The 13,345-nt window shown below is 39.6% G+C and overlaps 1 protein-coding gene across 1 annotated transcript in view; it reads left to right on the forward strand.

Moving 5' to 3' along the window:
- FMN2 (formin 2) overlaps positions 1-13,345 on the forward strand; it is a 207,608-nt gene that overhangs the window by 22,715 nt on the left and 171,548 nt on the right. Inside the window, exons 2-3 of the mRNA XM_056853283.1 lie at positions 2,908-3,074; positions 12,358-12,505. Of these exons, the coding sequence (XP_056709261.1) occupies positions 2,908-3,074; positions 12,358-12,505 (315 nt within the window). The remainder of the gene's footprint in view (positions 1-2,907; positions 3,075-12,357; positions 12,506-13,345) is intronic.

The raw sequence follows: 13,345 nt of genomic DNA on the forward strand, positions 1-13,345 counted from the left end.
TCACCAAAATTGTTATTAATACTGTGAACAGTGTTGTAGAAAGGAATTCTAATATTCTTATTTCAACTGTAGAGTTGTACACATATGTCTCTCTGAACTGTCTCTAAAGCTAACATGAATTTTGGGTGAGAATGTACTTCTTTTTGGCCACGGTCAAAGACATGTCCCTGGTAGAATACAGATCATTAGAAGCATTCTTTTTTCAACAGATATTTAGTTATTAAACTAACTTTTAAGGCTAACGTTTTAATGACAGACAGGTAAAGGATTTTTGGTAAAAGCAGAAATGTTTTTAATCTTCCATTAACATGTCACTTGGTAGCATTCCCTATTGCAGAACCTTGACAATATATAGGTTGGTGTCAGATTTGTTCTCAACTTACAGCCCATTCCTGAGCTTTCGGTGGCTGGAGGCGGTGTGGCCGAGGCACGGCCACAGCACCCCCAAAGCTGTTTCATGCGCCTGCTAAAAAAACATATACACGTCCGACTCAAATTGCTTCCCATTCATGGCAACCCTATGAATTAATGTCCTCCAAAATGTCCCATCGTTAACAGCCTTGCTCAGAGGGCCATGGCTTCCTTTATATAGCCGATCTCATGTTGGGTCTTCCTCTTTTCCTAATGACTTCAACGTTTCCTAGCATTATTGCCTTTTCCAGTGACTCTTGTCTTCTCATAATGTGACCAAAGTACAATAACCTCAATTTAGTCATTTTGGCTTCTAGGGAAAGTCTAGGCTTGATTTGATCTAGAACCCACTGATTTGTCTTTTTTCCCCGTCCAAGCTGTCCATAACGCTGTCCTCCAACACCACATTTCAAAGGAATCATTTTTCTTCCTGTCAGCCTTCTTCATTGTCCAACTTTAAAGTGTAGGGCTTTATGAAGCTATGTCAAGAAGCTGATGGAATGTTTTAGGCTTAGAGTTCATTTGCTGGTGATGTTATTTGTATTGTAATCTCAGACATCTCTTGCTAATCCAAATGTCTGAAAAGGTTGCAGTTGATCAGCATGTAATGAGTCACTACAAATTATTACTCCTTACTATGCTGAGGCAAATACCCCATAGTGACAGCCTTGCTGTGAGATTAAAGAAGAAACAGAAACAGGGTACCATGAGATGAGCAGTTTGTCTATGTACTTTCTCTAAATCAGTAGCACTCTTGATCTTTTGAAACTGTTGCAGTTGGTCTCATGTTGACACTGAGGAATAAAAGCAACTGCTTTCCACAGCAGTGTTTTCCACAGCAGGGGCTTTTGGGCAGATGCCTTAAATGACATATGTAAATTCCCTTTATGGATTATTTCTCTTTGCCTGCAGATTGCTCTTCCATTGCTTGTGTGTAAATTCACATCTGTTTTAACATGTTTAAAAAACCCTCTTTATGTTTGCAAGTAGGGGTGTGTGAGGAGCCCTGTGGCGCAGAGTGGTAAGCTGTAGTACTGCAGTCCAAGCTCTGCTCACGATCTGAGTTGGATCCCAATGGAAGTTGGTTTCAGGTAGCTGGCTCAAGGTTGACTCAGCCTTCCGTCCTTCCGAGATTGGTAAAATGAGTACCCAGCTTGCTGGGGGTAAAGGGAAGATGACTGGGGAAGGCACTGGCAAACCACCCCGTAAACAAAGTCTGCCTAGTAAACGTTGGGATGTGACGTCACCCCATGGGTCAGGAATGACCCGTTGCTTGCACAGGGGACTTTTACCTTTAGGGGTGTGTGAAACCTTCACCATTATTTCATGTTTGCGAAATAGTTATTACTACTCTTTTATTGACCATTGGCGCTAAAATTTACTTATGGACGTATCTAGTAGAAGTACTTTCAATGAAGTTTTTACTCATTGTGTCCGTCTTGTTTGTTAAACTTTAACAAATATATATTTTGCAAAAAACTGACCAGTTTAACATGAAACACTTGCTAGCAGTAAAACCTTTCTCCCCATATACTAGTTTAATAAATTTACACAAAAGTTTAAAACCTTTATGGCTCTTGTTAAACTTTATATCTGGTAGCTGATCTGTGTATGTATGCACTTTGGTTCTTTTTACCACTTGTTCACAGCTGTAACATGTTTATCTGTTTCTGCAAACATATTAAACTTGACAGCTGTCATTCCATAAGATGTGTTTATAACAAAATGCTGGATTGCACTGGAACTCCATCATAGCTTTTTGCCTCGTTATCTGGCCAGTAAGTCTAAAAGACGTGTTACATCCCATCACTGCCCAAATTAATTTTTGACTGTTCATAATCCTTTCTAATCTCTACCTGCCAAGCAATTATATAATGCTTTTGGATAAACCATTTTACATAATTTTATGACAATTTGTCTCACTTTCCATCTTTTCTCAAATGATTGGTCAATTAAAAAAAAGGCAGTCCCTCAGATTACTAGTATTCACTTTTGTTTGTTGCGGTTAAGGATTTGGCCTCTCATTTCCTGTTCATCAGTGGACTATAATTTTCTAGTCAGTAGTTATTTCATTTTTAGAAATGTTGATGAGTTACTTAGGCAAGGTCTTTAAGAAAAAAATCTAAGAATAAATCTAATGTTATACTGGTCTGTTAGTTTTGTTTAATACAATATTTTAACCAACCCTTTCTATCAAGCAATGGCTCTGCAAAGTAGCTGGCAGTATATCTTAACCCCAATATATAATAACACTCTAAAACAATAAACCATCTCAAAAAAAGACACTGAATATAAAGAGTCAACTTCTAATGAATTCAGATAGGAGGTATTAAGTATTTTACATGGAAAAAAATAAGGATCTGCCTTTTATTTTTGCTTTTCTTCAGTCGCTTGAATGGCTGCTCTGTACTAACAATTTTGGATAAATGTCCAGTTAGGAACTTCGTATTGTTCATAAGTAGTTTCTGTTGTTCACTAATAAATTAATTCTTACAGGTAGAACTCTTCTGGAAAGGCTATCCAGCCAGCAGGAAAATGCACCACAAGAAGAAGCTGAGAAACTTTGTTCTTGGATCATTGCAATGGGTCTTCTACTTCCCTTCAGTGATTGCTTCAGAGAGCCATGTAGTCAAAGTGCACAACAAAGTACACCAACGTTTGATGTAAGTAACAGTATATGTCCTGGTTTTACTCTTAAGAAATGTTTGTATTAATTAATGTATTCATATGTGTGATGGACAGCTGCATAATGATGAGTTATCCCGATCATGGAACCTTGAGTGACAGGAGGTTCAAAAAGAAAAAAAATCCTAAGAATTCTACAGATGTTAGTTGAGAGAGTCCATTAGAAACTGACAGTTGAAAACTGTTGAAGCTGACAGTTGAGACTGGTAGCCAGAGTGAGAGGAATACAGTTGTCTTAGATCAAGAAGGATCTTGTGTGAAGGAAGTGATTTGAGTGTCATTTCCTAAGGGACATAGCTCCTAAGTAAAGGGGGTGATCCCTAACCAGTTTTAAGGAAGAAAACTGGGGAGATTGCATGTTTTGTTCCTGACACCATCTTGAAATAGTGTATGAAGAAGCTTAGGTCTGTTCATCTAAGCAATGATTGCCAAGGGTTATATATCTCAGTATATTTTAAACGTATCAACATTTGTCTGTGAAATGCATCAGATACATCCTGATTACAAAATATCTGTTGTTCATAAATGTTAGAATCATAGAATCAGAGTTGGAAGGGGCATACAGGGCATCTAGTCCAATCCCCTGCTCAATGCAGGATCAGCCTAGAACATCCCCAACAAGTGTCTGTCCAGCCACTGCTTAAAGCTGCCGGTGAGGAAGAGCTCACCTAGGTGGCCATTTCCACTGCTGAACAACTCTTACTGCAAAAATATTCTTCTTAATATCCTGCCGGTAGCTTTCCATATGTAATTTCAACCGATTTTTGTGGTTCGTATCCTCTGCTTCCAACAGGAACAGCTCCCTGCCCTCCTCTAAGTGACAGCCCTTCTAATACTTTAAAAAAGCAATAATCTCCCCCCTCAACCTCCTCTTCTCCAGACTAAACATAACCAACTACCTCAGCCTTTCCTCAATTTGGTTTAGTCTCGAGGCCTTGAACATCCTCTTCACTCTCCTCTGTATCTGCTCCATTCTGTCCACATCCTTTTTGAAGTGAGGCCTCCAGAACCGCACACAATTTTCTAGGTGTGGCCTGACCAATGAAGTGTACAGTGGGACTATGAGATCTTGGGATTTGGATTTATGCCTCTGTTGATACACCCCATGATCACATTAGCCTTTTTTGTCACTGCACCACACTGGCTGCTCTTATTTAACTTACAGTCCACCTGTTCCCCCAGTATATGTTCACACACACTGCTACCCTGAAGTGTATCCCCCCCCCAACCAATATGCATGTTCTTCATTTTTGTTACCCAGATGTACAACTCGGCACTTATCCTTGTTGAATTGCATCTTGTTTACATTCACCCACTTTACCAGTATGTTCAGATCTCATTGAATTCTATCTCTATCTTCTGGTGTGTTTGCAGCTCCTCTCAATTTGGTGTCATCTGCAAATTTAATGAGTAGTCCCTCCACATCCTCATCCAGATTATTTACTAAAAATACTGAAAAGTACCAAGACCAGAACCAAGCCCTGTGGCACCCACTGGACACCTCCCTCCATTCAGATGAAATGCCATTGACAACTACTCTAATGCCATTGACAACTACTCTTTGAGTGCAGTTCTCCAACCAGTTCCCTATCCGCCTAACTATCCTAAAGTCCAGTCCACAGTTCTCCAGTTTACCATAAGAACTTCATGGGGAACTCTGTCAGAAACCTTTCTAAAATCCAGGTAAAAACCTCAACAGCATTCCCTCGATCCAGTAATCTTGTCACTCAATCAGAGAAGGAAACGAAGTTGTCCTGTTGGGGGGCAGGACCTCTAAATATTCTAAGTTTCTTCCTTCTTGTTACCGTTTATGCCAAGTTTGTTTTCTGAAACCTCCTTGCAAACCTGACTTTACCATTTTCCTGAAAGAGACAAATAAAACAGTTTTGAGTTTTTATTTCACTAAGCCTCTCTTGTGTCATATTCTTATATAAAGAAAGCGTTTTTGGCAGATCCCCCAACCAATCTGAAGTGTGTGATAGGAAAACAACAAGAGACCACTCATAAGTCTCTGGAGTGATAGTGGTGGTTGGTGAAGGGAAAATCACTAAAATGGAAGGAGATCTGTCATACTATGCTTTGATGCTATATGTGAAAGTGTCGTTAAAGATCACACTTCCAGTATTGTTTCCCCTTAGAAATATTGCTTTACAGAGAAGATAACAATGTATGCCATGCTGAACTTCATGGAGGAAGAACAGGATAAAAATGTGGTAATCCATATGTGATCTATAGTTTAGGATACACTAACCACTTAAAAAATTCATGGAAGTAAACAATTATCCTATATCTTTGCAAGTGCATAAAAATATTTAGAAAGGTAGTAAAAAGGTAAGGTAAAGGTCCCCTGTGAAAGCACCGGGTCATTCCTGACTCATGGGGTGACGTCACATCCCGACGTTTCCTAGGCAGACTTTGTTTACGAGGTGGTTTGCCAGTGCCGTGCCCAGTCATCTTCCTTTTACCCCCAGCAAGCTGGGTACTTGTTTTACCAACCTCGGAAGGATGGGAGGCTGAGTCAACTTTGAGCCGGCTACGTGAAACCAACTTCTGTTGGGACTGAACTCAGGCCGTGAGCAGACCTTGGACTGCAGTACCGCAGCTTACCACTCTGTGCCATGGGGCTCCTCCAGAAAGGTAGTGGTTCTCCTTTTAAAAAAGAAACCATCTTTGAGGGAAGTTCCAGCCAGGGAGGGCCAGCAACTATGTTCTTTTGGAGGCTACTCTGTTTTCCAAACAATGCTCTGAGGCCTGGATATTTTGCTGTGCTGACTGGCCTCCTAACAAAGTTTCTGTGATGGATGAAGACCAACTTTAGTTTAGTCAAAGCATTAGCTTCTATGTCAAGAAGGCATTCACCAGCCGGAATTTTAATATTTCCAGGCTAAATGTGCATTGTGGCTGGAGGGAAGAAGTCGCATGTATCAAAATTATTTAAAGGGGTTACGCTGGCTCCTAAGGCCATTCATCCCCCCCCCTTCAGGATTGCTCTGTCCATCTACCAGTGCAGTCTCCATCCCATAGGCCAACCTGAAACGGGTCCAGAGCAGATAAGTTATCAAGAAGACCTGGATTTGTTCCACCACTGCTGTCTCAATCACCTTGCCAAGAAACAACAGATAAGAAACTGTGTGCTAATCTGGCACATCATTTTCCCACAGGGATTCTTTTTTTAGTAGTGGATGGGTAACAACGTCTTTGAGTAGGCTAGGGAAGGCACACTGACTCTATGGTTGATCTATGATGGACACCAAGGATGTGCTAATGTTGCCCTTGCCTAATTTTAGCAAGCAGGATGGAAAAGGATCCAGTGGTGGTGGCCCTCACAGATCCCAAGCTCCTGTCAACATGCAGAATCCTTCTGAGAACTCTGCTGATCTTGTTGTGTAGTTCAGATCTCTCCATTCCCGCAGGTGTTCTGCCTGACTCCAAGGACATCAGAATTGGCTTTGAATTTTGCTTAATAGTGAAATTGGTGCAAGATGGGCATTTGCTTGAGCTTCAAAAGCAGCACATCCAAGAAGGCCCAAGGGCAGGATGCCCTGCTTCTCCCAGTCTAAGGAAGCCCTAAGATGGACCCACAATCCTGGATTCAGCTCTAATAATCAATGAGTTTGCCAGCCTTTGTGTGAAGTTGTGACACAATGTGATTTGAGTGATGACATTACTATCGTTATTTTAGAGGGGTGCCCATATTAAGCTGTTGCAGCAAAATTCAACAGGAATCTTGTGGCACTTGAAAACAAACTCATATTAAAATAGTGGATACTTTGGAAGTGGGCAAAATATTTTAAGATTTTTTTTTTGTATTAAAGTGAGAAAATTACAAATGTTCACTTAAACAAATGGCTGTGAGTTGGTACCACGCTGCATGTTTCCCATGAGACAGGAAATGTTTCAATAATCAGTAATACAAAACACAAGCAGTGGGTGATGGAAGGTATGACTGGTAGCAATAAGCACTAAATGCCTAATTGTAACTTGAGTTGTGCAATTAGAGCTCTAAAGGCCTGAAGAAGGAAAAGTTGGGAGAAAGTATTTTTTCATGATATTGTCGAAGGCTTTCACGGTCAGAGTTCATTGGTTCTTGTAGGTTATCCAGGCTGTGTGACTGTGGTCTTGGTATTTTCTTTCCTGACGTTTCGCCAACAGCTGTGGCAGGCATCTTCAGAGGAGTAACCCTGAAGGACAGTGTCTCTCTTTTTCATGGTTTCAAAATTTCTGGAAACTTTACATATTACACATAGCTGATAGATTTTAGGCTGCACTGACTTGGTGGGCAAAAACGCATGGGAGGTTTTGCCTTGGATTTGCCGCTCTCTAGATGCATATTTTCCCCATCTGAATTCTCAGAACTCTGCATTGGGGGCTTATTGTTGAGTTTTGAGAATTTGGCTGGGGAAAATGTGCATTTAGAGAGCGCCAAATCCAAGGCAAAACCTCCCATGCATTTTTGCCCAATGTGTTATAAGTCAGTACAAGATCCTATTTTTTCTATTAGGAGTTACTGTAAAGAAGTCTTAGTCTTTTTTTAGTTGTATGCTACCCCAAATGACCCTAGTACAATTCTTCAGTGTTGTTGCATTTTTAAATTAGCCAGTAGCTTGCTTTTTCATGATAGTGTCATCTGATGTCCTATTAAAATATTTTGTAAAAGATGACTGGGACATTTACATTTAATTTGTATGCATGTATGGAGTGTTAACAGGTTTGCTTTATGATCATATCATCTATATATCTAATTTCCAAGTCTGACCCCTGCCTGTGGATACTTAAATCTGCAGATAGAGGGCAGATTGCCCTCAACAGGGTTTTTTTTTTGCAGACTTGGAGCACCCTCTGGGTATGTAGAAAAATCTGAAAATTAAAAAAATTGGTTTTTTTTAAAATCTCCCCAATTAAAAAAAAGTATTGTATGCGGGAGTGATTGGGAGGCAGGAAGCCCCAGCAGGCTCTGCAGAAGAGGCTGGAGATGGGATTTTAGGGGGAGATGGGATTTTTTCCTGTGAGTTTCACAGACCCCCACTTGCCTATGTACTAATAGCAAAGTCAGCCAAATCTGAGGATACTTAAATCCAGTGACTGAAGCTGTGAACAGGCAAGACAGATCTTTCTACAAACCTGAAAAGAGCCCTAGGTTTGCAGAATAATCTGAAATCTAAAAAAAAGAAAAAAAATACATTGGGGGGTAAACAACCTGAAAATGATAAAAGGTGTGCCTGTAGCTTTAAGCAACAGATACTCTCAGTGGCTGTTGCTAGGTAACCAAAGTATTCCAGAATAGGTTTCTGTGAATAAAGAGGCATATGAGCTATCTGATTATCAGCACTTAAATATTATAGCGATAGTGGCAAGGATATCTAGATCAGAGTGAGACAGCTAACCATGCAATCCTATTGAAATAAATGGATTTAGACTGGAATAACTCTGCAGACAATTGCACTGGTATTTTAGGAGTACGATGGTACAACTGCTGGTTTTGCATGTCTTATTGAAGACCATGCAAACATCCATTAATAGCGCTTTGGGATTTTGAATGCATTGGGATGGAACACAATATTCTCATGATTCCCAAAGGTTGTTAATAGTGTTTAAGACATGCTTTTCAGCCTAAATTCTCTCTGACCTTTCCTGAATTCTGTGTGAAGTAGATATGCTGGACTTTAGCAGCCATTCAGTAGCAGGTTCTAAATGAAGGTATAGAAATATGTTCTACGTCACATAATGCTTTTCCATAGCTTGTACAGAAATATGTTCTACGTCACATAATGCTTTTCCATAGCTTCTGAGTTCCATCATTTTTTCCTTAACCCTTTTGATTTTTTCTGCTTTGCCTGTAGAATGATCAATAACTGAGTCCAAAGCTATTTTTAGCAGAGAGGAGATATGCAGGAAAGTAAGCAGCAAGCTCTGCTGAGTGTTTGAGGAGTACAAGGGAAATAATATTTTTCTCCTAGAATGCATCTTGTGATTACTGTTCACCTTTATGGTGGCTTTAGCCTCCTTTATTCCCTGTTTCAGCCAGGATTCAGCCAGGATCGAACCCATGCGTTTCGCCGAACGTACATTCAATCCTGGCTGAATCCTGGCTGAATCAGGGAATAAAGGAGGCTAAAGCGACCATGCGTTTTCGCTCCATGTGTGGGTTCCCTCCCCCCCTTCAAACCAATACTGCTGACTAAGGCTCCTTTCGACATCTTTGTAATCATTTTTGATGGATCTTTTTCACATCCATTTCTGTTGCATCCTATTAACCGTTTCAGGGTAGCCTTCCTTGACTTGGGCTCTTTCCAAAGCTCTGCAGCTCAAAGCTTTTTGCCTGCATTGCATTCACTTTGTAATAGCTGTGCTGTTAACTGTGCGCTTTAGGATTTCGGTAGCTTCTTATTTATTCATGAGATGAGTCTAGCTACGTCACTAAGGAAACAAACAAGATAATGGCACACCCAGAATTCAGCTTGGAGGTCATGTTCATTTGTTCCTGGCACTCAGTACCATTTGGCTTTAACTGTTAACGATGAGGTAGTTGAATGCTCATTTATGGGAAGATAGGAAGCAGCTGTTCTGTAAACCTGCCTGGACAGAGGTCCGCCTGGAAGTTGAAACTGCTTGGGTAAGTAACGTAGCGAGAAGGAAGAAAGCGGTCTTTCCGAGTAGGGAATGGAAAGGTATCTATCTCCAGATTCTGCAGGCACATGGCTTGCCTCGCCCACATAGGAGCGCTGTGCAGGTTTTAAAGGAGCCCTCCAAACTGCTGTATAAAGGAATGATTAAGCAGGGGTCCTTCATTTGTCAGTAACTATATATCCCAGGTAATGAAGCAAACGTGCTTCAGAAAAGGGAAAAATGGTCAGTTCTGTTTTGGTAAGTTCCAATCGGTGGCCGGTTCTGAACAGAAAAAAAATGGACACTTCAGTCACCTTCAGATTTTTGGCAATACTAAAAGAAGACCTTATCATTTGGAAATGTAAGGGATCCTTAAGAAGAGTTAAAAATGGAAACCTATATTTAGCTCAGGTATGAAGATTGAATGGACATTTACTATTCATTGCATGCTGCAAGCCAAGCAATTTTTCATAAGGTTGTTAAATATCTAAGTTACAATCACAATATTATTTCATCTATATCCTCAGCTTTGAGTATTGCATGTTTAAACAATGTATGTGGATGTATTGCAAAAACAGAGAAACCCGGAAATTTCCATGTGGGTATAGTTGCTGCTTTTCATTTTAGAAAGCAGGATAGCAATTAGAGGAGAGGGGGTTGCTGAGCATATTTATATGAAGAATCTTGAAGCCTTATTTGTAGGAAACCAAAGTAATTCACATAATCTTCAATTCAGCCTTTTCCAAACTTCATTTGCTTTTTCCTTACACCAAAATAACATAAATACGATTGCTTTTCTTGCTATAATTGAAGGATGTTAAATTGTTTCTCCTTGAAAACTGAATGTTGGTTACATTTCCAGTCAAGAAATTTACTGATGCAGAGGAATAATTTTCTTCACCTATTCTGTAATGCTCTGATTAAATACAAGTTTCCCCCTCTCTATAAGAATGTTTTACGAAGCCAGTTAGAACCCTGACTTTATTACTTCCCAGTATCCATTAAAATATTTGGGATAAAGTTATCTAAAATAATATTGTCCTTTCTAATTCAAATCTCAGTACTGCTTTCAACAACCTTGTGAGTGATTTGATTATTGATTCCTGATTTGGATAGGGGAAACAGAGGCTGAGATTGTCTCTGGCATAGGGTGAGCCTTTAGCTGAGATAGGGTTTAAACCATCTAGATCTTATACTCTACAAAATAGACAGTATCAGACAGCACTATCTTTAAATGCTTCTAATAAAAGCTGTACACGGGACTGCAGTACTGCAGTCCAAAACTCTGCTCACGACCTGAGTTCGATCCCGACGGAAGTCGGTTTCATGTAGCCAGCTCAAGGTTGACTCAGCCTTCCATCCTTCCGAGGTCAGTCAAATGAGTACCCAGCTTGCTGGGGGTAAAGAGAAGATGACTGGGGAAGGCACTGGCAAACCACCCCATAAACAAAGTCTGCCTTGGCAACGTCGGGATGTGATGTCACCCCATGGGTCAGGAATGACCCGGTGCTTGCACAAGGGACCTTTACCTTTACCTTTTTAAAGTATTGTCAGTGTTAAAGCCATCCTTATATGAAGAGCTTGTTTATAACTCATTCAACCACCATCCAAAAAAGATGGTAGTGACTAGCTTTGCTCCCCATACTTATCTCACCTGTGTGATCCTTCTCAACGTAGAGCCATTTCTCTGGCCAGGTTTAATGTTTTGCCATCTGCACTATTTGAAGGCAGATTTCGGAAAATCCCTCTGTCTGACAGGCTTTGCCCTTGTGGCAACAATTGTATTGAAATGGTTGCTCATGTCTTATTTTATTGTAGTTTCTACACAGAATCTCGTAACGAACTTTTAAGCCCCCTGTTGGTTAATAGACAGAAAGTCTCAGATTCTTTTAATGTTTCCTATTTATTGAACAATTGTTTGCCCCATATATTGGAGACGGTGGCACAGTTTTTAAAGTTTGTTTTAAAAGCCCGCCAAACGGTTAATTAGATGGCAGTATCAACTAACAGCGCTATTTGATGTAACTGTCTTTTAACTGTGCCATAAAGGGCACTTTTTAAGATCTTCATTCCTTTTGTACCCTTTTTGTATTATGTTTTTTATGCCAATAAAGGAATGATGATGATGACTAGCTTTGCTAATGCCTTTTGTTTCATATGAAATAGAATTCGTACCGCCATGTTCAATGAAGAAATGAGACACCAAATGCACTGGTTAAACTAGGTTGTATTAATCACAGATCTCCATCAAATGTGAACTGTTTGCTGTCGGCAGTTGTATGGCAAGCTGCCAACAGGAGGAAGCCTACCACAAGCACCAGCATTTGGGGCAAATGGCCCTTTTGTTCTTGGATATCTCAGGGTGCTGTCAGTTAGCCCTGCCTATACTGTAGCAATCTGAGCGATCTAATCTGTACATTGTGATTGGTACCCAAAATATTTGCCCCAGCTCTCTATGAAGTCCATGTTGTTCAATGGGCAAATATAAAGATGGATTTTCCAAGACACTAATTCAGCAAATATAGAATCAGTAAACTTTTTTTTTTAATCCAGTAATTAAAAGAACTATTGTAAAATTTGCATTGGACGCAATATCTCTAGAACTTAAAAAAATCTCATGTTTGCATTTTATTTCTGTCTTGTAAATAACTACAGCAAGATCAGCTTTATACGTGGGCTGCAGTCAACCAACCTACTCATTCATCAGATTACTTTGAAGGGCGATTTCCAAGGAGAATTCCATCAGTGTGGCCACCACCAAAACCTCCAGGTGAAGAGCAGACATTGAAACATGCAGAAAAAGGTAAAGCCTTCAAATGCAAATAGAATATATTATTTATATTGGAATTGGTGTATTATCAATGGCCTTGAAAATTAGACAGTGTTTTTATCCTGTGCTTAGAAGGCCCAGAGTATATTAGTCAAAATCTGGAAACAGGTTTGCATTTACAAATTCCAGGCTGTACATTATCTTACTGCTATTTCATGTGACTCTATAGTTCTTTCTTTTTCTCACTTGTATCATTACTTTTCTGTGTTCCAATAGATTTCTCAGAAATCAAAATCTGCATTCTAAGTACTTGTGTGTCTTTAAGTCACTGTTTTGATACCAATATGATATTTGTTCATTAAAATTGTATACTTAAAATATTTCCAAGTGCTCATTGGCTTATAAAGAAACATGAAAGCCCATCCCCCCTAAAAAAAACCAAACACCTGTTACTATGCTGGTGCCATTAAAATCCCACCCCAACTTTCATAGTCTTAGCCTTTAGCTAAACATGCACAGTTCATTCAGCCCTGTGTTGCACTCTAGGCCTTTAATAATTTTTAATCTTTTAATTTTGATATTGAGTTCTCGTGTTGTAACAGTCGTGTCCCAGAATTCAACCTTGTTATGAGTAGAAATCTATAAAACCCAAAATATAGACTTTGAAATAAACAAAATAATTTCCACACAGTTTCAAATTCTAACTTGGTAACTTATTCCTCATTTCATCAGCTTCAAACCCTTAAATTTTGACCTTAAGGTTCTCCCCCCCTATGATTTTTTTTTCAATTTTGTGAGCCAATTGAAAATGATTCTAATCTGCTATATTCTTATTTCTCAAGTTAGGCTCATATCTTGTAGACCCCCTAATAA

Source organism: Euleptes europaea, chromosome 7 (assembly GCF_029931775.1).
Source record: "Euleptes europaea isolate rEulEur1 chromosome 7, rEulEur1.hap1, whole genome shotgun sequence".
NCBI classification, from domain to species: domain Eukaryota; kingdom Metazoa; phylum Chordata; class Lepidosauria; order Squamata; family Sphaerodactylidae; genus Euleptes; species Euleptes europaea.